The 25,986-nt window shown below is 42.6% G+C and overlaps 1 protein-coding gene across 10 annotated transcripts in view; it reads left to right on the forward strand.

Annotated features, from left to right (window-relative positions):
- Window positions 1-25,986, forward strand: part of dop1a (DOP1 leucine zipper like protein A) — a 249,275-nt gene that overhangs the window by 162,279 nt on the left and 61,010 nt on the right. For 7 of the 10 annotated variants that reach the window (XR_007262801.1, XR_007262802.1, XM_048600578.1 and 4 more), the window contains exons 20-23: window positions 6,751-6,855; window positions 9,512-9,578; window positions 9,703-9,847; window positions 12,324-12,406. Coding sequence is in view for 8 of the 10 variants with exons in the window: in XM_048600578.1 (XP_048456535.1) it covers window positions 6,751-6,855; window positions 9,512-9,578; window positions 9,703-9,847; window positions 12,324-12,406 (400 nt within the window). In the remaining 2 variants the exon portion in view is untranslated. The remainder of the gene's footprint in view (window positions 1-6,750; window positions 6,856-9,511; window positions 9,579-9,702; window positions 9,848-12,323; window positions 12,407-25,986) is intronic. The other 3 variants (XM_048600582.1, XM_048600586.1, XM_048600583.1) reach the window with 1 other exon arrangement.

Consider the following 25,986-nt stretch of genomic DNA (forward strand, 5'->3'; position numbering starts at 1 on the left):
CAGAGGTTCAGTACTGCGTCAGAAATATTTGTTGTTTCTCTATAATGTCATCAGCTATGCTCCCAATTGTAAGTGAAAGGGAATCATCATATGATTTAGTATCTAGTTTGAAAGCTGTTCTGTATTTTAAGAATTGGTTTTTCCAAGGCATATAATTTTGCGTTCTATTTGAAGTTAATTCTTCCTGGCAAATAATATATTTCATGCCATGTCTTCCCAATGTGATTATTTATTTTCCTTGTTTAAAATACTTTTGTAGTAAAGCAATAATGCGGCTCTGTGCTGATGTACTGAAGTGTTCTCCCTTGGCTCAGGGCCAAAATGGAGGTTTCTTGCCTTCTCATGACAAATGTGAAGCGTGCTTACCCTTTGTGTCTTAAATGACTAATTCTTTAGTGGCTAGAATGGATGATTGTTGTGTTTTTTTGTGACTGCATTGAATGAATCCAGCTGTTTGCTGCCTTAATAAATGATTCATTTTTCTTAATGGTTAATGTATCCCCTGTCTTTGGCTTTAGTGAATAATGGTTAATCATGATTTTACTTAATGAGATAACAAGTAGAGTTGTTGAATTTAATGTAGTCTGGGCATTTAGCAAGGCTTTTGATGAGGTCCCACATAATAGACTGATCACGAAAATAAGCAGAAACACAGATGATTGATTATGTATCTGGAAGGCTGTTTCCATGGGATTCCACAGGGCTCAGTACCAGGATCCTGGCTTTTTATGGTAAGCGTTGGTGATTTACACTTGAATGTAGGGAAGTACATTTAAGATATTTGCGGATAATGCAGAAACTCACCAAGTGTTTGATGAAATCTGTAGAATGCAGGAAGTCATTAATGGAATAGTGGCAAGTGGAGCTTAATCTGGAAATGTGAGGGATAATGCATTTGGAGAAGACTTTAAAAAAAGGTAAGGGAATATAATAAAAAAAAAGGTGGAGAATAAGAATTATAGAGGAGCAGAGGAACCTTGGGAGTGCATCATCACTGAAGGTGCCTGGAAAGGTAGATAATTTGGTTAAGAAAGTATAGGTATTTATTAATCAACGCATAGAATATAAGACCAAGGAGGTTATACCAAAATTGTATAAAACACTGCTTTTGGCCATACCTGGAGTAATTTTTGCAGTTCTAGCCAGTGCAATATGGGAAAGATATGATTGCACTTGAGCGTTACAGAGAAGATTTGTAAGGAAGTTGGTGGGTTGTTTTTCAGATGGAGGCCTGTGACTAATGATGTTCTAAAGGATTGGTACGGGGTCCACTTTTGTTTGTCATTGTATAAATGATTTGGATGAGAAAACAGGGAGCATGGTCAGTAAGTTCGCAGATGATACCAAAATTGGTGGCATAGTGGACAGTGAAGAAGGTTATCTAAAATTACAAAGAGATTTGATCAAGTGGGTCAATGAGCTGAGAGGATTGGGAGTTTAATTTGGATAAATGTGAAGTATTGCATTTTGGTAAAACAAACAAAGGCAGGACTTATTAATCGCTGGGGACCTGGGCAGTGTTGTAGAACAGGTACATAATACTTTGAAATTTGCATCACGGGTAGACAAAGTGGTTAAGTTGTTTAGCATGCTCACTTGCCTTCATTGCTCAGACTTTTGAGTGTACAAGTTGGGACGTCATGTTGGGATTGTACAGGACGTTGGTGAGGCTTCTTCTGGAGTACTGTGTGCAGTTCTGGTCACCCTGTTATAGGAAGGATATTATCAAACTGGAGAGGGTTTGGAAGAGATTGACCAGAATGTTGGAGAAAACAAGAACTGCAGATGCTGGAGTCAGAGCCAATACAGTGTGGAGCTGGAGGAAACAGCAGGTCAGGCAGCATCAGAGGAGCAGGAAAGTTGACATTTCAGGTTTACACCCTTCACGAAAGGTGTAAGCCCAAACCGTCGACTTTCCTGCTCCTCTGATCTGCCTGACCTGAGTTGTTCCTCCAGCTCCACATTGCATTTTCCAGGATGTTGCCAGGAAAAGAGGATTTGAGTTATAAAAGTAGGCTGGATAGGCTTATAGGGCGGCATGGTTGCACAGTGGTTAGCACTGCTGTCTCTAAAGCACCAGAGACCCGGGTTCAAGCCCAGCCTTGGGCAACTGTCTGTGGAGTTTGCACATTTTCCCTGTATCTGTGTGAGTTTCCTCCAGGTGCTCTGGTTTCCTCCCACAGTCCAAAGTTATGCAGGTTAGGTGGATTGGCCATAGTGTCTAGGGTGGAGAAATGCAGGGATAGGGTGGGGGGTGGGTCTGGACGGGATGCTCTTCGGAGCATTGGTGTGGACTTGATGGGCCGAATGGCCTGCTTCCACACTGGCGGGATTACAAAATTCTAAAGGCTGGGCCTTTTTTCACTAGAGCTTAGGAGTTTGAGGGGTGACCTTATAAAGATTTATAAAATCATGAAGGTGAAAGGCAAAGGTTTTTTCCGTAAGGTGGGGAGTTCAAAACTAGGGGGCATATTTTTAAGGTGAAAGGAGAAAGATTTGAAAAGCACATGAGGGGCAAATTTTTTACACAGTGTGTGATTAGTTATAGTATATAACAGTTATAATGTTTAAAAATATTTGGAGAAGTACATGAATAGGAAAGGATCGGAGGGATATGGGCCAAATGGAGGCAGGTGGACTAGTTTAGTTTGGGAACATGATCAGCGTGGATTAGTTGAATCGAAGGTTTCCATGCTGTATGTCTCTATGACTGGAAGATGTTTACATTCAATGATATTATTATTATGAATCCCACACTCTCAACATCTTAGAGATTACCATTGATCAAAAATTGAACTGGACCAATCATATAAATACTGTGAATACAAAAGACTGGGATTCCCCTGCAAATAACTCCTGGAATCCAAGAATTGTTATTGCACAAAAAAAGGCCATTCGACCCATTGTGCCCGCACTGATTCTATTATCAAGAGCCAATCTCTTTCCTTTTCCTTGTATATCCTTGCACACCATTTCTAGCCAAATAAATCACCCAATGCCATCCTGAATGCCTCAGTTCATCTGCTGCTCCATGTTTCCAGGCAGTGTATCCGATACTCTAACTACTGAATGTGTGGGGGCATTTTTCTCACATCACCCTTGCTTCATTTCCACATTATTTTAAAACAATACCCTGTCATTCTTTTTTCTTTTACAAGCAGAAACAGCTTCTCTCTATCTACTGTGTCCAGCTTACACCAGATTTTAAAAATCGCTATCAAATCTTCTCTCACCCTTCTCTCCAAGGAGAACAGTCCCAGTGTCCTCAACTGCACTCTCTCCAATGCATTCATATATTTTCTGTAATGTAGTACCCACAACTGTACATAGAAGTTCAGAAAATAGGAGCAGGAATAGGCCATTCAGCCCTTTGAGCCTGCTTCAACAATCAGTATGTTCATGGCTGATTGTCTTACTCAATACCTTGCTTTTGCTTTTGTCCCATACCCTTTGGTTCCTCTAGCCTAAAATCTGTATCACTGGCTCTTGTACTCTATGCTTGTGTTAATAAAGACGAGAACAGTGTATGCACATACACCCAGGTTCCTCTGCTTCTGCACCCCCTTTAGAATTATACCCCCAATTTTATTTTGTCTTTCAATGTTCTTCCAGCCAAAGTTCATCACCTTCTCTGCATTGAACCTCAACTGCCCACTTCACCAACTTGCTAATGTCCTTTTGAAATTCCACATTGTGTCATCCGCAAACTTGGAAATTGTCCCCTGTGGAACAAATCTAGATCATTAATATATATCAGAAAAAGCAAGGGTCCAATACCTGCAGAACTCCACTACAGGCCTCATTTTTCAAGGACCGCAACTTCCCCTCCACAATGGTCAAAAACGCCTTCGACCACATCTCTCGCGTTTCCTACAACTCATCCCTCATATCCCCTCCCCGCAATAACAACAAAAACAGAATCCCTCTCATCCTCACTAACCACGCCACCAACCTCCGGATCCAACGCATCATCCTCTGGCACTTCCGCCACCTGCAATCTGACCCCACTACCAAAGACATTTTTCCCTCCCCACCCTTATCTGCTTTCCGGAGGGACCACTCTGTCCGTGACTGCCTCGTCCGCTCCATACGCCCCACCAGCCCCACCACACCCGGCACTTTTCCCTGCAACCGCAGGAAGTGCGACACCTACCCCTACACCTCCCCCCTTACCCCCATCCCAGGCCCCAAGAAAACCTTCCACATTAAACAGATGTTCACCTGCATACCTGCTAATGTGGTATACTGTATCCGCTGTTCCCGTTGTGGCCTCCTCTACATCGGGGAAACCAAGCGGAGGCTTGGAGACCGCTTTGTGGAACACCCATGCTCGGTTCACAACAAATGACTGCACCTCCCAGTCGCGAACCATTTCAACTCCCCCTCTCACTCCTTGGACGACATGTCCATCCTGGGCCTCCTCCAGTGCCACAATGATGCCACCCGAAGGTTGCAGGAACAGCACCTCATATTTCACTTGGGAACCCTGCAGCCCAATGGTATCAATGTGGACTTCACAAGCTTCAAAAGCTCCCCTCCCCCGACCGCATGCCAAAAACAGCCCAGCTCATCCCCGCCTCCCTAACCTGTCCGTCCTTTCTCCCACCTAACCATTCCTCCCACCTCAACCCCCACCCCCACCTCCTACCTACCAGCCTCATCCCTGCCTCCTTGACCTGTCCGTCTTCCCTGGGCTGACGAATCCCCACCCTAACTCCCCACCTACACTCACCTTTACTGGCTCCATCCCCGCCTCCTTGACCTGTCCGTCTCCTCTCCACCTATCTGCTCCTTTATCCATCATCCATCCACCTCCATCTCTCTCTCTATTTATTTCAGAATCCCCTTCCCCTTCCCCATTTCTGAAGAAGGGTCCAGACCCGAAACGTCAGCTTTCCTCCTCCCCTGATGCTGCTTGGCCTGCTGTGTTCGTCCAGCTCTACACCTTGTTATCTCTCTCATTGATCATTACTGCCTATTTTCTATCGCTCAGCCACTTTGTATCCACTTTGTTACTGTTCCTTTCATACTATGATCTATAATTTTCCTCATTAGACTGTCATGTGGTGCTGTATCAAGTGCCTTCTGGAAATCCATGTGCACCATATCAACAATGTTACCCTCATTGGCCCTTTCTATTACCTCTTCAAAAGTTCCTGCAAGTGAGTTAAACTCTATTTCCCCTTTAGAAATCCCTGCTGACTCTTCCTCATCAACCTAATGGTTTTTTTCCATGTAATTACTAATTCTATCCCAAATAATTGTTTCTAGACATTCTCCCGTCACCAAAGTTAAACTGTTTGGTCTCTAATTGCCGGGATTAGCCTTGCAACCATTGTTTTGTTTGCAATTCTGTAGTCTTCTGGCATCTCCCTGAGTTCAGGGAAGGCTGAAAGATTATGGCCACTCATCTCTGATTCCCCAAATCCTGCTCACCGCCTACAAGTCAAAAGTCCGGGGTTTGATGGAACACTCCTAACCTGCCTAAATGAGTGCAGCTCCAAATAAAACCTGCAAAGCCTGACATCATCCAGACCAAACCAGCCTGTTGAATAGCTCTCCATCTGACACCTTAAACTCTCTACCACTGATCATGTGTGACTCAAAACAAATGTTTCTCTTTCCAAAGATGCAACCAGACCTGTTGAGTTTCTCCAGTATTTCTATGCTTGTTTATGACTTGGAACCATATCACTGGGTAGGAGATTTTATAAGGGAATCAAGGAGAAATACTTTCATTCTGCAGGTAATGGAGCTCTGAAATTCAGTGCATATAAATGTGGTTGAAACAGAAATGCTTGTTTCATTAAAAATTACTTGGCTATGCACTTAACATGTCATAACCTATAATACTACAGAGTAAGAGTCAGAAATTGAGATTGGCCTGGATTGCTTTTTGTTGGCAAGTGTTGAATTGATAGGCTGAATTGCCTCCATTAGTGCTGTAAGTTTCTATGATTCCCATAAAGGAAGAATGCTGCAACGATGCAGTCAGTGGAAATCATGCAGAAATTATGCAGAAAGTAAGTGAAACTTAGTGAAAGGTTGCGGAAAGTATCTGATGATTGTAATGTGTGAGGAGGCTGTAGAATTGTAGTAACATTACTGAACTAATAACCTAGAGCCCTAGGCAAATGTTCTGGGGAAATGGCTTTGAATCCCAGCATGGGAGATGGTGGATTTGAATTGGAAGAAAACTAACCAAAAGAAAAGTAACTTTTGACTGTTGTAAAAACCCATCTGCTTCTGATTTGCTTAAGGAAAGTAAATCTATCAGCTTTATCTGGTCTGGCCTATATATGTTTTGTCCAACAGCAATGTGCATCACTTTTAACTGCCCTGTGCTGGGCAACAAATTCTACCCTAAACAGCGATACCCACATTCTCTATAACAAAGATTATGCAGCAGTGGTTGCTACTTGTTGTCCATGTACACCTATTGTTGTCATTTTACAGACTGTAAGGAATCAGCAACTTGAGTTCAGTGCTTCAAACAGGAGAAAAGTAAAATGTGTAGGAAGGATATCCTAAAGCTGCTCCTGGTGTCTTCTAATTGATGGCATAGCATCGTTTCAGGTTGTGCAATATTTCTTAATGAGGGTGCAACCATACTGGGAAAAAGGGGAAAGTAACTTTGAAAAAAGTGTGCCTTCTGTCATCTAGTGTAAAGTTCAACATAAATAACAATTTTTGATTGTAATCTACACTAATTTAGGAGCTTCCTAACCTGATCTGACCTTCTCTTCACAGGATTTCAGTGCAGAATTTAGTAGACAGCTGGCCATCTCTTTTAACATTGCTGAAAGATTCTGTTCAACTTTGTCTACCCCCACCAGGGCAATTCCTCATCCTTGGGTAAGAAGAACTAGAAGTTATTCAGAATAGGAGGAGCAGAGAGGCAAGATTACATTTTAATGTCAGAATATTCAAACATGGACTTTAATACTGCTTGTGAATTGGATTTGATAGAGTGCTTTGTGTGAAGACCTCTGACACACAGTTACATTGGAGTTATTGGTGCCTGCATTAGCTCATGATCTATAATTGGTAGCCTCATATTCCTTGCGAGGCTTAACTGTTTGAGGCAGACTGTCACATTTACCCAAACATTTTGGGGGAAGGTAGCTTTGATGGAGAGTGAAATCAAACCATCAAAATGCATCCAGTGTTCAACTATTGAATGAACTAAGGAATTATAAACCAGTAACTGGGATGAGTAACACAGAAGACCTTTGACCTTGTTCTGAAAGCTTGTCTAAAATTTCAGGAAGCCATAATGATTTAAATGCAGTATGATTTAGAAGTAGTTGTATGCAAATCTATTCTGATTCTTTGACAAGAGAACTAATTTACTGTAAGTGAAGAATCTCCAAAGGCCCTGATTTTATCCCAACTTTAAACAAAACATAAATTCCCTACAGTGTGGAAGCAGGCCATTTGGCCCATCGACTCTTCACCAACCCTCTGAAGAGCATCCCACCCAGACCCACCTCCTACCCTATCCTGTAACTCTGTCTTTCCCATGGCTAATCTACCTAGCCTACACATCCGTGGGCACTATGAGCAATTTCGCATAGCCAATCCACCTAACCTGCACAACCCTGGACCGTGGGAGAAAACCGGAGCACCCAGAGGAAACCCACGCAGATGCAGGGAGAATGTGCAAGCTCCACACAGACAGCCACCCAAGGATGGAATCGAACCTGGGTACCTGGCACTGTGAGCCACCATGGACTCATCTTTTAAATTAAACAGTATTAAGAGAAGCTTTGATTCCTGTAGGAATCATTATTAAAAGTTAAGTTCTAAAAAGCCTTCCTTACCAAATAAAAAACATTATAAAACATTAGATTCAAAGATTGGTGGAGTTGCAGATAGTGAAGATGATTGTCAGAGGATACAGCAGGATATAGATCAGTTGTAGGCATGGGCAGAAAAATGACAGATGGAGTTTAATCCGCACAAATGTGAGCTGATGCATTTTGGAAGGATGAGGACAAGTGGAAATTATATAGTAAATGGCAGAAGCCTTAGAAGTATTGATATTCAGAGAGATCTGGGTGTGCAGGTCCACAGATAACTGAAGGTGGCAGTGCAGCTGGATAAGGTAGTAAAAAAGATCTATGGCATGCTTGCCTTCATTGGAAAAGGCATTGAGTATAAGGATAGACAAGCTATGTCGTAGCTTTATAGAAGTTTAGTAAGGCCACCCTTGGAATATTGCTTATAGTTCTAGTCACCACAATGCCAGAAGGATGTTGGATGCTTTGGAGAGGGTACAGAAAAGGTTTACCAGGATGTTGCCTGGGATGGGGGTTTTAGCTATGAAGAAAGGTTGGATAGACTGTGTTTGTTTTCACTGGAACGCTGTAGTTTTGGGGGGTGTGGGCAACCTGTTAGAAGTGTATAAGATTGTGAATGGCATGGAAAGAGTGTAAAGTATGAGGCCTTTTTCCAGGATGAAGGGATCAGTTACTAGGGGACACAGGTTTAAGGTGCAAGGGGGGTGGGGTGGTGCGGTAGTGTAATTCAAAAGAGATATGCAAGGCAAGTTTTTCGTACAAAGTGTGATGAGTGCTTGGAACATGCTGCCAGTGAAAGTGGTAGAAGCAGACATAATTGCAGCATTCAAGAAGCACTTGGACAATGAATAGGAAGAGAAGAAAGGAATATGGATCCTGTAAGTGAAGACAGTTTTTAATATGGAAGGGCAAAATGTGTTAGCGCAGGCATGGAAAGCCAAAGGGCCTGCTGCTGTGCTGTATTTTTCTTTGTTTACATTATCACTGTACCCTGTAAGTTGAAATACAATGCTTCATATGACTAAATTCCTACAACAGTGAATTAAATTACTGTTGACATAAAAGTTTTGGGATATTGTTGGATAGCAGTTGCTACCTGGCCTGAGCAGGTGGCCTGGACCTTGTTGATGGGGGCTCCCTGTTGCAGACCTTGGGCAACGTTATATGGCCACAAATGGGAGAGCTGGGTATGGGGAGCAATCTCAAGTCAAACAGTGAGGGAGGTCACACTAAAATGGCACCAACTGTGTCACAATACTGCAGTAAACTGCATTAAAATAAATCTTTCCATACTTAATGAGATTTCAGGGCCCATTAACAAAAGTAAAGAGAAACAGACAATGGCACATGAAGGCTTCCTGTAATGTCCTTATAACGTTTTCAATGATCTGTTTATGCAGCCATTAAAAACTCATTTTTATAGGGGTGACATTGCCAGTTGGAATGAAAATGTGCAGTGGCTGCTTGTATTCACAATGCCAAAAATGCAGCAGTGCTGCATTAAAGGCATTTGCATAGCTGTTACTAAACATTGATCACTTAGTCAACATGACCAATGTTATTCACCACATTTGTTGGACCTTGATCTGTGTTTCCCGACAAAACAAAACACATTGCAAAAATAATTTATGGATTGCCAAGTGCTTTGGAATGTGCTGAGGATATAGAAATGTTTTTAATACTAGTTTGTTCTTGACTTTTGTTTGCAGAGTACTTAATGAATTTATCATGAAAAACCCCAATCTGGAAAACAAAAAGGACCAAAGAGACCTGCAGGTAAAACTAGTTATATTTGATAAATCTACTTTGCTAATCCAGTTATTAAAGATAATCAATCTTGTTGCATCAGTAGTATATTAATGAGTGACTTTATAGCCTGTTCATGTCTTTAATATGCTAGGATATCACCCATAAGATAGTGGAGGCCGTTGGAACCATTGCAGGCTCTTCTTTGGAGCAGACCACCTGGCTAAGGAGGAATCTAGAAGTAAAGGCTTCTCCACAAATCCTAGTGGAAGGAAACAACTTGGAAAGAGATGTTGAAGGTATGAATCATTCTAATTCTGATGCTACGTGAACACACCTATCAAGACCATTAAAGAAATACATATTTTAAAGGAGTGTTAAGCTCTTTGGTTGAAATGCTAGTCTTGGTTAGCTGGGGATGGGCAAAATAACTTGAACCAGCCTTCCCAATTGAATACATCAACAATAATCTTCACTGTCAACTTAAGAGCCAGTTTGCTAATACAAATACATACATACACCATATAAATCTTTCTTTTATTCTTAATGAAAAATACTTTGCATGAGGTTGCAGACTTGCTTGCTGAGCCAGTGTGTTTGGTTACAGACCTTTCGTCATCCTGCTAGGTAACATCATCAGTGCACCTCTGATGAAGCATTGGTGTTCTGTCCCACCTTGGTTTGCTGGGGTGGTTGGTATCACTTCCAGTTCTGTTTTTCAGTGGTTTGTATATCGGGTTCAGTTCAGTATGTTTGTTGATGGAGTTCTGGTTGGAATACCAGGCGTCCAGGAATTCCCTGGCATGTCTCTGTTTGGCTTGAGCTATTATGGGTGGGTTCTCCCCGTCGAATTTATGTTCTTCTTTGTCCGTATGTATTGACACCAGTGAGAACTGGTCGTGGCTCTTGGTGGTTAGTTGGTGTTCGTGTAAGCTTATTGTCAGTTTTCTTACAGTTTGGCCTATGTAATGTTTTTCACAGTCCTTGTGGTAATTTGTATATTATGTTAGTTTTATTGGTTGCGGGTATGGAATCCTTTACATTCGTCAGTAGCTGTCGCAGGATGGCTGTTGGTTTGTGAGCTACCCTGATACCTAGGGGCCTGAGTTGTCTTGTGGTCATCTCTGATATGTCTCTGATGTACGGTAGGGTGACTAGTGTGTCTGGTTGTGATAACACAGTGTGGAGCCGGAGGAAGACAGCAGGCCAGGCAGTAACAGAGGGTCTGAAGAAGGGTCCCAACCCAAAACCTCAACTTTCCCACTCCTGTGATGCTGCCTGGCTTGCTGTGTTCCTCCAGCTCCACACTGTGTTATCTCTGACTCCAGCATCGGCAGTTCTTACTATATCTGAGTATGTCTGGCTGTGTTGTGTGTTGTTGTGGTCTGTCTGCAGCAATGTGGAATTGCGCAAAGCAGAACCAGGAGCACTTATACGGAGTTTTTAAAAGGAATGGATACCCAAAAAGCACAATCCGCCATTACCTCCACAACAGAGCACAACAAGAAGGTAGAACATGGCCAGACACACTAGTTTCCCTACCGTACATCAGAGACATATCAGAAATGACTACAAGACTACTCAGACCCCTAGGTATCTGGGTAGCCCACAAATCAACAACCACCCTGCGTCAGCTACTAACAAGTATAAAGGATCCCATACCCACAACCAATAAAACTAATGTAATATACAAAATATCATGCAAGCACTGTGAAAAACATTACATAGGCCAACCTGGAAGAAAGCTGACAATAAGGATACACAAACACCAACTAGCCACCAAGAGACACAACCAATTCTCACTGGTCTCAATACACATGGACAACGAAGAACATGAATTCGACAGGAGAATCCACCCATAAAAGGACGAGCCAAACAGAGACATGCCAGGGAATTCTTGGAGGCCTGGTATTCCATCCAGAACCCCGTCAACAAACACATTGAACTGGACCCAATGTACAAACCATTGAAAACAGAACCAGAAGTGATGCCAACCACCCCAGCAAACTGAGGCATATGAATAACAAACAGGACAGAATGCCAATGCTTCACCGGAGGCGCGCTGACGAAACGTCTACAACTAAACACACCAGCTTGGCAAGCAAGTCTACAACCTCATCCATAACCTGAGCTACAAATCCTCTCAAAAACTATAAATACTTTGCATCTCCAAGGGAAAAATAGTTGTTCTGAACTTGGAATTAATTTAGCTTGAGGTTCTACAGTGGAATTCAACTTTAAGTAATCTTCTTTGAATTTAATTTGAAGAATGATTTAATTCAATAAAATAACTTTTACAATCAGCAATGAACATAGAGTGCCAGCTATTCATTACCATTCAGCTGGCCACATTGAAGAATTCTTACTGAGACAAGCAGGGTCTAAACTAGACTGTGTAAATTAGAACGTTTAGTTCAATGTAATATTGTATTCAGAAAGTGAAATAGAGAAAAAAGAGAGATGGAATCCAGAGGTGAAACCAAAAGGTAAATGTTTTGTTTTTAAGATTAACAACAAAAAATAAAAGTTAAAGGAGCAAAATTCCAGGCTTGTAAAAGTAACCTTTCAGTGTCTTGAAAGATTATTTGGTTGTCGGCATTGAAACCTATCCTTGTAACTTGATTAGACAAAAATCAGTGGAAGCAACTTTTAAAAAATGAGAAATTCCCACAGTATTGATTTTGCTAGTTTTAATTGGGTTTCATGACCTTTTCGATCCAAAACAATTTTTAGTTATGTTGTTAATTGACTTATGATATTTTCTGTTCTGCCCAGGTATTACGTTGACCCCAGTGATGGAGACATCCAGTATCACACCTTCTGTATACAGTGTACATGCGCTGACCTTACTAGCTGAGGTATGGAAACTCAACACATCTTGCTTAAATATTTGTTCTGTTGATACCTTTACGCTCTAGATGTTCCACTTCAAAGGCACTGACTTTCATTGAAGTACTCATGTGAAGGTAGGTTTTTAAGATTGACATTTTACCATTTAGGACTCCACATCTAAGCCTGATGCTGCTGTCCCCCATTTTCAGCAAAATCACTGCATAGCAGTCAGAAGTTCTATTCCCTTTTCTTCTCTGAAATATTCAGTTCCTGTGCTCTCACTGCTGTTCCTAGGAATTAAGCTGAATCAGTATGGCTTGATCAACAGTTGGATCACTTTGGTTACTATAATTCAGTGTCATGTCAATCATAGTGTAACTACTACTAATGTAATTTGGAGGCTCCAGCTGTCTGTGTTGCATGTCTGGACACTGAAGAAGTACTACACACTCACATGTTCTGAAATTGCATGGGAAGTTTAAACTTTGATGTGCTGATTGCACTGCCTGGTACCCTTTGTCAAAATTTTCAACACTGAACTCAAGATCAGAGATATGAACTAGAGACCTAGAACCTGCCTGCATACTTAGTGTGGAAGTGTTAGGCTGGTTAATACTTGGTCAACAACACCCCCAAACCTGTGCAAACCACATGCCAGATTCGACCACTCCCCAATCCAACTTGACTTTGTTCCCAACTCGAGTACCCCTCCCAGCCTGACTAAGAATCAACTGAACTGATCCAGTGCTTCCCTAACCTGATTGCCCCTTCCAACCTGACAACCTTTCCTGCAACCCAATGCCCCCCCACCCCCACGATCCCTGGCAACAACACTCTGACCCAGCTGCCTACTTTACCTAACACCAGCCCGTTGAAATATCTGAATATAACAGCTCGTGGGGCAAAGGGGTGTGCGTTGTGTCCTTCCTTCAACTTTCCTGGAGAGGTTGGGAGGCAGACTTCTGCTTTAGCTGGGATGCAAGGCCCAGTTGAAAATGCAGCAGGGCATAAAAAGCTTCAAGAGCAACAAGAATATGCCCAAAATCATTTCTGACTGGAAAATCTGTCCAGTATCTCTGAGTGTGTCTGAAAAGGGTCACTGGACTTGAAACATTAACTCTGTCCTCTCTCCACAGATGCTGCCAGACCTGCTGAGTTTCTCCAGCAATTTCTGATTTTGTTTTAGCTCTTCAGCATCTGCAGTTGTTTGTTTATTTCTGTAAATGTCCATTCCAATTTGAATAGGTGCCTCCTGCTCTAGAACATGTCTTAATTTCCCAAGAATGTAAAGCCTCCCTCCTGCATCACAGCTCAAGTCACATTGCAATTCTCCCCATTGTCCTCTTCCTATTCTTTGGAGTATGTCGCACAGGAATTAATCCAGAGACTACCATCTTCAAATTTTTTTAAATTATTTCCTACATTCTTGAATAGGATCTCAATTCCTCTCTCTCTATGCCATTGGCACCACAACTTCTGGTTTATTCATTTACCTCCTGCAGAATATTTTACACTTTCTGTGCGGTTCTTTACCCTCACACTGGTGAAGTAACACACCATGCAGGACTACATAGAGGTTCAAGCTACGTTTGAGTGGTAGTGACCTGGAGCTTTTTACCTACAAGCTTGGTGACAAAGATCAGGAGCATATTGCAAATAAGCTTGATGGAGGAGACCAACTGTAATTTCAAAAGAAAACAAAATGGTTAGTACAGCTATAGGGGATAGAACAGTACCATGGTACTGATTGGATTGATCTACAGTCAGTGTTTTGTTAGTACTGAATGGGATTTTTAAGGTCTGATCAAAATAAATACAAGAAGACACATGCGCTTCAATACATAGCAAATTTATTAGCTTAATCTACTTTACAAAGAAACTAATGAGCAATCCAATAGCTTAAACTAATTTATACATAGGCAAACTAATGAATCTCATGACTTTTGACTTATTTGGGGACTGGCACTTGGAGCTCGATTTCAGATTCTATGGCACTGCAGTCACAAACTCCAGTCTGATGGTGAATATCCATGGCCCCATTCTTGCCAACTCCAGCCCGATGGTGAAAATGCCATGAGTTGGCAAAAGTCCCCAGCTTAATACTATTCTGAATCTAATAATAAGTGCCATCTCTGAGTATTTTCCCCCACTATTCCTTTGTGCAAAAACAGGTTCAGGTGTTTCTGTGTCTTTGTGCAGGATTCTGTTCCCAAGCTCACCCAACTTCATTGCAGTTACCTTCCTGCCAAAATGGGGTGTTTTTACATTAAACCTGTTTTTCACACGTTTTCCTTCAACTGCTCATGTTAAGCTCATCCAGAAGATTAAGATGCATGAGATCCACCGTAACTTGGCCACGTGGATTCAGAATTGTCTTACCTATAGAAGGCAGAGGGTGTTTGTGGAAGGGTATTTGTCAGGCTGGAGGTCCATGCCTAATGATGTTCTTCAGGGATCCGTACTAGGACCTCTGCTGTTTGTGATATATATAAATTACTTGGATCAAAATGTTAGTGGGGGGGTTAGTAAGGTTGCAAATGATACAAAGATCAGCGGAGTTGGGGATAGTGTAGAATGTTGTCAAAGGATACAGTGGGATATAGATCAGTTGCAGAGTAATGGCAGATGGAGTTTAATCTCGGTAAGTGTGAGGTGTTGCACTTCGGAAGATAAAATGTTAAGGAAAAATATGCAGTTAATGGCAGGACTCTGAACAACATTGATGTACAGAAGGATCTTGGGGTTCAAGTCCATAGCTCCCTGAAAGTAGCCACACAAATAGATAGTATGATAAAGAAGGTGTAAAGGCATGCTTGCCTTTAATGGTCTGGGAATTAAGTACAAGAGTCAAGATGTCGTGTTGCAGCTTTATAAGACTTTGATTAGGCCACATTTAGAATAATGCATTCAGTTCTGGCCACCACATTACAGGAAGGATGTGGAGGCTTTGGAGAGGGTGCAGAAGAGGTTTGCGATGATGCTGAGGAATTTCTGAGGGAGGGTCACTGGACCCGAAACGTTAACTCTGATTTTTCTTCACAGATGCTGCCAGATGTGCTGAGCTTTTCCAGCAACTTCTGTTTTTGTTCCTGATTTACAGCATCCACAGTTCTTCTGGTTTTTATCAGGATTCTGCCTAGATTAGAGGGTATGAACATTAAGGAGAGGCTAGAAAAACTCAGCTTGTTTTCTCTTCAGCAGCGCTGGCTGAGGGGAGACTTGATAAAAGTCTATAAAATTATGAGATGCATAGATAGGGTTGACGGTCAGAATCTTTTTACCAGAGTTAAAATGTCTAATAATAGGGACCATGCATTTATGGTTAGAGGGGGAAAGTTCAAAGGAGATGTGAGGGGCAAGTTTTTCTATACAGAGAATGGTAGGAGTCTGGAACATACTGTCAGGGATGGTGGTGGAGGCAGATGCAATAGGGGCGTTTAAGGGACTTTTAGATATGCACATAAATATGCAAGGAATGGAGGGATATGGATCAATGGCAGGCAGAAGGGATTAGTTTCATTTGGCGTCATGTTCAGCAAATCGTGGTGCTGTATGCTTCTATGTTCTATGCTTATTGCCATGTCCAATTAACCCTTAACAGTCTGGTTTTGTGATATCACTTTTAAGCCTAACACAACATTCCACCCTTCATATCTTCAAAACAGATGATCAAGACCTTATATAAGCACGTGCATGTTATTGAATAGTTGCTAGCCGATTTTACGTGATAGAGTTTAAGATTGGCTTATGCTTCAGTGGAAACAGGTTTATGCATGAACATAAAAATTCTCCAGCTTTTCCTTTATTTTTACCTACCTTGTGGATACTTCTTCAGTATTTCCCCACTTTGTCTCCAATGGTATTTTTTACGTCCTTCTAACCAATACCACTGTCATTGTTTTAAAGTCAGTTTCTCTATGGATTGTGACAGTGCTTTATCATTTAAACTATGTTTTTGTGCTCTCCCAGGCCACATTAACTATTTTGTCAAGTATGTACACATGTCTGAGACCCATTCTTCAGTGCATTTTCACCATGCATTCCTGCATGTTAGTTACTTAAGATGTAACAACCATTTCTGCACATTTACATCAGTATTCCAGGATCATGCTATGCATTCTTGACTTTCAGAAAGATCAAAAGTTGGTGGAGGATGCTTATGTATTCTCCTCGCCTGGTCCCAATGCTCCTGATGGTGGCCAAATCATCCAATTCAGTTCACTTTTTAAAAAAAATCACATGGGCAATGGAGTGACTGTAACGAGGTCAGCCAGGTGGACATCATAGAATATGAGTTCCTTGATTGGACCTGTTGAACTGGTCCAATCAGGGTGCCCTAGCTGACAGACATAGATCATAGATCATAGAATCCCTATAGTGTGGAAACAGGCCTTTCGGCCCAACAAGTCCACACCGACCCACAGAGCATCCCACCCAGACCCATCGCCCTATAGCCCTCCTAATCTACACACCCCAGAACACTACGGGCAATTTTGCATGGCCAATCCACCTAGCCTACACATCTTTGGACTGTGGGAGGAAACCAGAGCACCCGGAGGAAACGCACACAGACACTGGGAGATTGTGCAAACTCCACACAGTCAGTCACCCATAGCTGGAATTGAACACAGATCCCTGGCGCTGTGAGGCAGCAGTGCTAACCATTGAGCCACCGAGCCGCCAAATTATAAACAGGAGTGTCAGAGTTTCCACTCACTGTGAGCGCTGGCTCTGACAGAGCTGGATCTGTCTCAAGGACTTTCCATGTGTAAATGAAGGGTGACTTGGTGATGGGATACCAGTCTCTCTTGAGTTATTTTAGTGGCAAGAAGAGAAAAGTATGTTCCTGAAAAATTTGCTCGCAGCAATTATCTTTGAGTGCAGACAAGTATTTCTGGCATCAGACCGTTATTTGGGAAGCTTGACTCATTCAATCCTGCTGTCGAAGACTGGGTCCAGTATGTGGAAAGAATGTTTTTTTTTACTGGGCATAAGACATTGGGGCAGATGAAAAGCAACAAATCATCCTTCTGACAGCATATGGACAAGCAGCATTTTTGGTAATTGAGAGCCAAACTTTACCTGAGACACCAGATACTCAAATCTTTCAAAAGTTACTGGATTTAGTTAAGGAATAATACAACTCCAAGCCTCCTGTAATTCTGAGACGCTATCAGTTTTACTCGGTGTAGGAGTGTAACCACTGACCGGAGACAAAGACTCAGAGTACTGATGGACAAAGACGAGAGTGGTCCTAAAGGAAGAGTGCTGAATTGGGGGAAGGCCAACTATAGCAAAATTCAGCAGGAGCTGGGGAATGTGGATTGGGAGCAGCTGTTTGAGGGTAAATCCACATTTGATATGTGGGAGGCTTTTAAAGAGAGGTTGATTAGAGTGCAGAACAGACATGTCCCTGTGAAAATGAGGGATAGAAAGGGCAAGATTAGGGAACCATGGATGACAGGTGAAATTGTGAGACTAGCAAAGAGGAAAAAGGAAGTATGCATAAGGTCTCAGCGACTGAAAACAGATGAAGCTTTGGAAGAATATCGGGAAAGTAGGACCAATCTGAAACGAGGAATTAAGAGGGCTAAAAGGGGTCGTGAAGTATCTTTAGCAAACAGGGTTAAGGAAAATCCCAAAGCCTTTTATTCATACATAAGGAGCAAGAGGGTAACTAGAGAAAGGGTTGGCCCACTCAAGGACAAAGCAGGGAAGTTGTGCGAGGAGTCAGAGAAAATGAGTGAGATTCTTAATAAGTACTTTGCGTCGGTATTCACTGAGGAGAGGGACATGACGGATGTTGAGGTTAGGGATAGATGTTTGAATACTCTAGGTCAAGTCGGCATAAGGAGGGGGGAAGTGTTGGGTATTCTAAAAGGCAATTAGGGTGGACAAGTCCCCAGGTCCGGATGGGATCTATCCCAGGTTACTGAGGGAAGCGAGAGAGGAAGTAGCTGGGGCCTTAACAGATATCTTTGCAGCATCCTTGAGCACAGGTGAGGTCCCGGAGGTCTGGAGAATTGCTAATGTTGTCCCCTTATTTAAGAAGGGTAGCAAGGATAATCCAGGTAATTGTAGACTGGTGAGCCTGACGTCAGTGGTGGGGAAGCTGCTGGAGAAGATACTGAGGGATAGGATCTATTTACATTTGGAAGAAAATGGGCTTATTAGTGATAGGCAGCATGGTTTTGTGCAGGGAAGGTCACATCTTACCAACTTGATAGAATTCTTTGAGGAAGTGACAAAGTTGATAGGGAAGGGCTGTAAATGTTATATACATGGACTTCAGTAAGGCGTTTGATAAGGTTCCCCATGGTAGGCTGATGGAGAAAGTGAAGTCACATGGGGTCCAGGGTGTACTAGCTAGATGCCTAGAGAACTGGCTGGGCAACAGGAGGCAGAGAGTTGTAGTGGAAGAGAGTTTCTCAAAATGGAGAACTGTGACCAGTGGTGTTCCACAGGGATCCGTGTTGGGACCACTGTTGTTTGTGATATGCATGAATGATCTGGAGGAAGGTATAGATGGTCTGATTAGCAAGTTTGCAGATGACACTAAGATTGGTGGAGTAGCAGATAGTGAAAGGGACCGTCAGAGAATGCAGCAGAATATAGATAGATTGGAGAGTTGGGCGGAGAAATGGCAGATGGAGTTCAATCCAGGCAACTGCGAGGTGATGCATTTTGGAAGATCCAATTCAGGAGCGAACTATGTGGTAAATGGAAAAGCCCTGGGGAAAATTGATGCACAAAGAGATCTGGGTGTTCAGGTCCATTGTACCCTGAAGGTGGCAACGCAGGTTGATAGAGTGGTCAAGAAGGCATACGGCATGCTTTCATTCATCAGACAGTGTATTGAGTACAAGAGTTGGCAGGTCATGTTACAGTTGTATAGGACTTTGGTTCGACCACATTTAGAATACTGCGTACAGTTCTGGTCGCCACATTACCAAAAGGATGTGGATACTTTGGAGAGGGTGCAGAGGAGGTTCACCAGGATGTTGCCTGTTATGGAGGGCGCTAGCTATGAAGAGAGGTTGAGTAGATTAGGATTATTTACATTAGAAAGACAGAGGTTGAGGGGGGACCTGATTGAGGTCTACAAAATCATGAGAGGTATAGACAGGGTGGATAGCAAGAAGCTTTTTCCCAGATTGGGGGACTCAATTACTAGGGGTTACAATTTCAAGGCGAGAGGGGAAAAGTTTAAGGGAGATATGCGTGGAAAGTTCTTTACGCAGAGGGTCGTGGGTGCCTGGAACGCATTGCCAGCGGAGGTGGTAGAGGCGGGCATGATAGCGTCATTTAAGATGTATCTAGACAGATACATGAATGGGCAGGGAGCAGAGGGATACAGATCCTTGCAAAATAGGTGACAGGTTTAGATAGAGGATCTGGATCGGTGCAGGCTTGGAGGGCCGAAGGGCCTGTTCCTGTGCTGTAATTTTCTTTGTTCTTGTTCAAGAGGCAGGTAGGATTCAAGCAAGTGGCACACTTTTATTCAAGCAACAGCCAGTTAATGTAGGGATAGGGCCAAAGACCTTCCCAGAATCTGGCCTCGACATGAGAACCCAGTCGTTCTGTTAGCCGACAGAAAAGAGATCAACGACAGACTCTGATTCTTAAAATGAAATACAACATTTTTCTACATTGTCTGTTACAATAATCACATAGAGCATAGTCACTGTGTCCTTCCCCTTTTATTCCATCTCCCCAACCCTGAGAATCAGTGATGGCCATTCCTGTGGACAGCCCTAGGCTCCCATGATCTCATGCTGTTTAACACACATTGTAATCTCCAGGCCTTGGGGTCTTTCTATGCATCCTATTAATTCACATTCCAGAGTTACTGGTTGTACTCTGTTGGGTCTGTCCCAGATTTCTTATCTCTAAGGACTACTTGAATTCTGTTATTCATTGTATTCCATGTGCTATCTTTATCGAATTCTGTTATTCCTCTTGTAATTTTCCACTGTCCCAATTTTATACGTAAAATACAAAAGACAGTTGGTTTTAACTAATTGCTATAAGATTTGTAGCATTAATTTCCTATTATAAAGTTAGTTGTACTCTTTAAGTAGGGAGTTCAAACAATCTATTTCGTTTAGCACATGCCAGGCATTTTTTTAAAGTGATAAGGAAAGCATTTCCTGAGACTGATTAACTTTCACAGCTAGGTTTAAATGTTTTTCCTCTCATGCTTCTATTATACTTTTGGTTATACAGTTATATTTATCAATAATTATGTTGAAATCTCTCTATGATCATCTGAAGAATCTTTAACTAGAACCTTTTTCTAAATATTGTGAATAACTTCAAAAAAAAACTGAATACCACAAAGTAACATTAGCTGTTCTCGTAGCTGCTTAATGAGTAAGGCTGAGATTTACACTCCTTGTTCTAATAGTGCTGTTCACCTAATGGGACAACATCTTTTCGTTAATGAGGCTGGAATCAATCATTTGTTGCATTTTAATGAACTTGTGTCTATCCTTAGACATCCTCTTATAAAACTGTCTCAGATGCTTGCTTGTGGGGCATCCTGTTCACCTTGGAGTAGCCCTGCTCCAAGGTACCATTATGTTTCGCTTAACTGCTGGAGCAGGCTGTTTTAATTCTATTATCCCTTCTTGGCCATTTTGTGTCTTTTGAGCATGGGCCTCCCTTACCCTCGGCAATTTGAGAACCAGGGGAACCCGTGTCGGGATTTTTGACTGGGTTAAGGTGACTGGCAGAGGCATGTGACTTTGGTTTAATCCATAATGAGGTGCTGAGAGATCATTTGGAATGTGGAATTAATGATATAGTCACGCAGAAGAGCCTACTAGCTGAAGCCCAACCATTCTTCAAACAGTGATGACAACTGGCTTTATCATTGGGAAATTCAGCAAGTGGAGCATATGAGTTGCAGGGTATTCTAATAGAAGTCAGACTAAGGCTGGGTAACACTGCTTGAGTGAAGGCAATTGTATAGCCTCACTCCGGACACATCCTGAACAGAGAGATTCTAGGTCAGCCAACCCCAAAACAAAACAAGCCTTGTCAAATGGTTAAAATTTTCTACAGAATCCATGCTGGCAAGCCATTGTAGTTGCTGCCAGTGCATGAACTTGACAGCAAGAGTTCCATTGAACCTAAATCAAGTAAGAGTACTCATAGGCCAGTATCTAGGAGAGTCCACACCCTGGAAAGTCCACCTACATCTAGTTTGGAACAGTTAAATTGCTTAGAACATAGAACTGTACAGCAGAGGAATGGGCCCAAATTAAACTAATCCTTTCTACCTGCCCTTGGTCCATATTCATTTCTTGCATATTCATGTGCTTATCTAAAATTCTCTTAAACGTGTCTGCCTCCACCACCAAATCTGGCAGTGTGTTCCATGCTCCCACCACTCTGTGTTTGTAAAAAAAAAAAAAACTTGCCCCTCACATCTCCTTTGAATTTTCCCCTCTCACTTAAATGCATGCCCCCTAGTTTTAGATATTTCAACTCTGGGGAAAAAGATTCTGACCGTCAACCCTATCAATGCATCTCATAATTTTAGAGACTTCTATCAAGTCTCTCCTCAGCCTCTGCCGCTCCAGAGAAAACAACCCAAGGTTTTTCTAGCCTGACATAAAAGCTCATGCCCTCTAATCTGGGTAACATCCTCTTCTGCACCTTCTCCAAAGCCTCAACATCTTTCCTGTAATGTGGCAACCAGAATTGAATGCAGTACTCTCAATGTGGCCTAACCAAAGTTTTATAGCTCTGCAACATGACATCCTGACTCTTGTACTCAATTCCCTGACCAATAAAGGCCAGCATGCCGTACGCCTTCTTTATCATCCTATCTACTTGAATAGCCACTTTCGGGGAGCTATGGACTTGAACCCCAAGATCCTACTGTACATCAATGCTGTTCAGAGCCCTGCCATTAATGGCATACTTTTCCTTAACATTTGGTCTCCCAAAGTGCAGAACCTCACACTTACCTAGATTAAACTCAATCTGCCATTTCTCTGTACATTTCTGCAACTGATCTATATCCTGCTATATCCTTTGACAACCTTCTACACTATCCACAACTCCACCGATCTTTGTATCATCTGCAAACTAACTAACCCACCCATCTACATTTTGATCCAAGTCATTTATATACATCATAAACAGCAGAGGTCCCAGTACAGATCCCTGCAGAACACCACTACTCACGGACCCCCAGACTGAAAAACAAACTTCCACGACTACCCTCTGCCTTCTATGGGCAAGCCAATTCTCTTGAAATACGCAACCAAGTCACCGTGTATCCCATACGTCTTAATCTTCTGAATGAACCTACAATGAGGGACCTTGTTGAAAGCCTTACTAAAATCCATGTAGACAACATCCACTGCTGTACCCTCATTGATCACCTTTGTACCTCCTTGAAAAGTTCAATCAAGTTAGTAAGGCATGAAAGCCATGCTGACTGTCCCTAATTAGGCCATGCTTTTCCAAATGCGCATAAGTTCTATTCTGAAGAATTCTCTCCAGTAGCTTCCCAACCACTGATGTGAGACTCACCAATCACTAGTGTCCTGGATTATCCCTGTTTCCCTTCTTGAACCGACAAAAGCTCTGGTTACATGGTCACTTGGTTCAAATGAAAGTTGATACTGGCGTGACTGCTTCAGTGATTACAGAACCAGTTTTTAACAAAGTTTGCTCTGAACACCTACCCTTAAGTTTGTGCATAACCTCTGCCAGACTGAGAATCTACACTAGGTTGCCTTAACAGGTTAAGGGTACAACTTTGGATCTGGTCCTTGCAAAACTGAAACAGCTAGTGGTGATGGGGGAAACCAAAGGACCCCATCACAACCAGAATTGAAGTCTTCTTGGACCTGGAGAGACTGGATCACAGTAGAAAATGGCATGTTATTATGGGGAGCAAGAGTGATTGTGCCGAGCAAAAGTTGCTATTGGACCAGCGCTACTGGCTGAACTCCTCCAGGGTTTCCAAAATGAAGATGTTGGCGAGAAGTTATATCTGGTGGCTAGGATTGGATGCAGATATAGCTGCATTGGTGGGGAAGTGCCCGAAGTGCCAACAAGGACAGAAATTACCGTCAGCAGCTCCCCACATTTGTGGGAATGGCCGGGTAAACTCTGGACTCAATTACACATCAACTGTGCAGGTCCTTTCACAGGCTCAATGTTTTTAGTCATTGTGGCAGCCCACTCAAAATGGCTGGACGTGCATATAGGTCACTTGTCAAACACCAGGTGCGACCATAGAAAAACTGCACACATCTTTTGCAATACATGGGCTCCTGGAAGTGTTGATTGCAGATAACAGACCATCATTAACCAGCAAGGAATTTGAGCATTTCCTAAAGTCGAATAGTATTTGTCATATAAGGACAGCTTCATACCATCTATCATCCAATGGTGTGGCAGAAAGAGCAGTCCAAACTTTAAAGGCAGGCTTAAAGAAACGGCCTACAGTTTTACTAGATACCAAACCATTCCGGTTCCTATTTGATTAAAGGACCACCCCTCATGCAACTACAGGGATAGCTCCAGCTGAGTGCAAATGGGGGGAAGACTCCAGTTTAAATCTGATCTCCCTGGACCTGGGGAAATGGCTGAAGCAGTATCAGGAACGCCAGTGCTGGACATGAGACTCCATTAAGCGAGAGAGACAATTTACTTCAAGGACTAAGTATGGTGTAGGAACAATAGGCATGGTCTTGCATTGGATTAGTTGCATGGTCGACGCAAGGTCAGGTCCAGTGACATATAAAGTTCAGGTAAGTGCGACAGTCCTGAACAAGCATGTGGACCGTATGAAAACTGCAAACTCACAAACGGTATGGGAACAAAATGTGCCCGGTACCTTGACTGCCTTTCTGACTGTTCTGTAATCCCTGCGTTCTCCCTCTCCAAGTGTTGAAGATACTTCAGAATCTGAGATGGACATGGAAGATGTTGCTGCCTCGACATCTTTGTCACCTGAAGAGAAGAATGAATTTCTTCCGAGATGCTCCGGGTGCAAGAAACAAGCTACTAAGCGTTACACACCACGTGCATCAGAGGCAGAGTTGGAGAACCCTGATCTAGTGCTAAAATGCCCCAGGAGGAGCTACAAAAAAACAGAACCGGCCTATGTCCTCAGACTAAAGGGGCAGGATATGGTGATTGTAACAATGTCAACCTGGTGGGCCTCATAGAATACAAGTTCTATGATTGGGGCTGTTAATCTGGTCAAATTAGGGAGCCCTGGCTAACACACACAAACAGGAATGTCAGAGTTTCTGTTCACTCTGATAGCTATTTCTGAGAGAGCTGGATCAGTGTCAAAGACTCTCCACATGTAAATAGAGGGCGACCTCGTGATGGGATACTGGCCTCTGTGGAGTTATTTCAGGCAAGGGTCACACATAGCCAAGAGAAAACTGTTAATTGAATTCTATCCACACTTTAATTTCATTGGATATATTGCAATTAAGTATAAAAACCAAAGGAACTGTGGATGCTGTAAATCAGGAACAAAAACAATGTTGCTGGAAAAGCTCAGCAGGTCTGGCAGCATCTGTGGAGGAGAAAACAGAGTTAACATTTCGGGTTGGGTGACCCTTCCTCAGAACTGATGGTGGCTGGGAAAACATCAGTTTATATGCAGAAAATAGGGAGGTGGGTGGGGTAGGGAGTAAACGATAGGATAGAGCCCAAAGAGAGAGAAAGACAGTTGGACAGACAAAGGAGTTGCTAACGATCAAGCTGGGAGGGTGAATAGTTGTAAATGGGGACTGTTAGTGACGAACAACAGGGGGTGTGTAGTGGCAGGCCATGTGGTTGGGGGGCTGGGACATGGGAGAGTTTAGGTCCTAAAATTATTGAACTCAATATTGAGTCCAGAGGGCTGGAGGGTCCCCAAGCGGAAAACAAGGTGTTGTTCCTCCAGCTTGCGCTGGGCTTCACTGGAACACTGTAGCAAGCCAGAGACAGAGATGGTGGCCAGGGAGCAAGGTGGTGCATTGAAGTGGCAGGCAACAGGTAGTTCTGTTGCCTGTAACTTGCTAGGCTATACTCAACTTTTCTTTCAAAATTATTCCAAACTCAAAATTGACAACAGTAGACTCAAGGTTTCTTCCGTATACAACTGCAGTGTTGTTGGGCTAGCAGGTTTCATTATTGGTCAATTAATTTCTTTCCAAACAATTTTTCCCTATTTTTTTCCTGGTACTAATTAAATAGACTGTTTCCATTGGCTCTTAGATTCACTTGAATTTCCCATTGAATGCTTGAACTACCAAATTGTATCAAGTAATTTTCAGTCCTAATTTCAGAAATAATCTATCCCGGCTTGATGGTTTTAAATAGTGCTCTTATATTGAAGATTCAAGTGATGTTAGTCAATTCAGGGTCCCCCCTGATTTCAAGGACTTTATCTCCACAAGACCTGCAACTCCCTCCCTCAATACTTGGAATATTGTGTTCAGTTCTGGTCACCTCATTATAGGAAAGATGTGGAAGCTTTAGAGAGGGTGCAGAGGAGATTTACCAGGATGCTGCCTGGACTGAGGGCAGGTCTTATTAGGAAAGGTTGAGGGAGCGAGGGCTTTTTTCATTGGAGCGA

The sequence above is a fragment of the Rhincodon typus genome, chromosome 9 (assembly GCF_021869965.1).
Source record: "Rhincodon typus isolate 14 chromosome 9, sRhiTyp1.1, whole genome shotgun sequence".
Lineage (NCBI taxonomy): Eukaryota > Metazoa > Chordata > Chondrichthyes > Orectolobiformes > Rhincodontidae > Rhincodon > Rhincodon typus.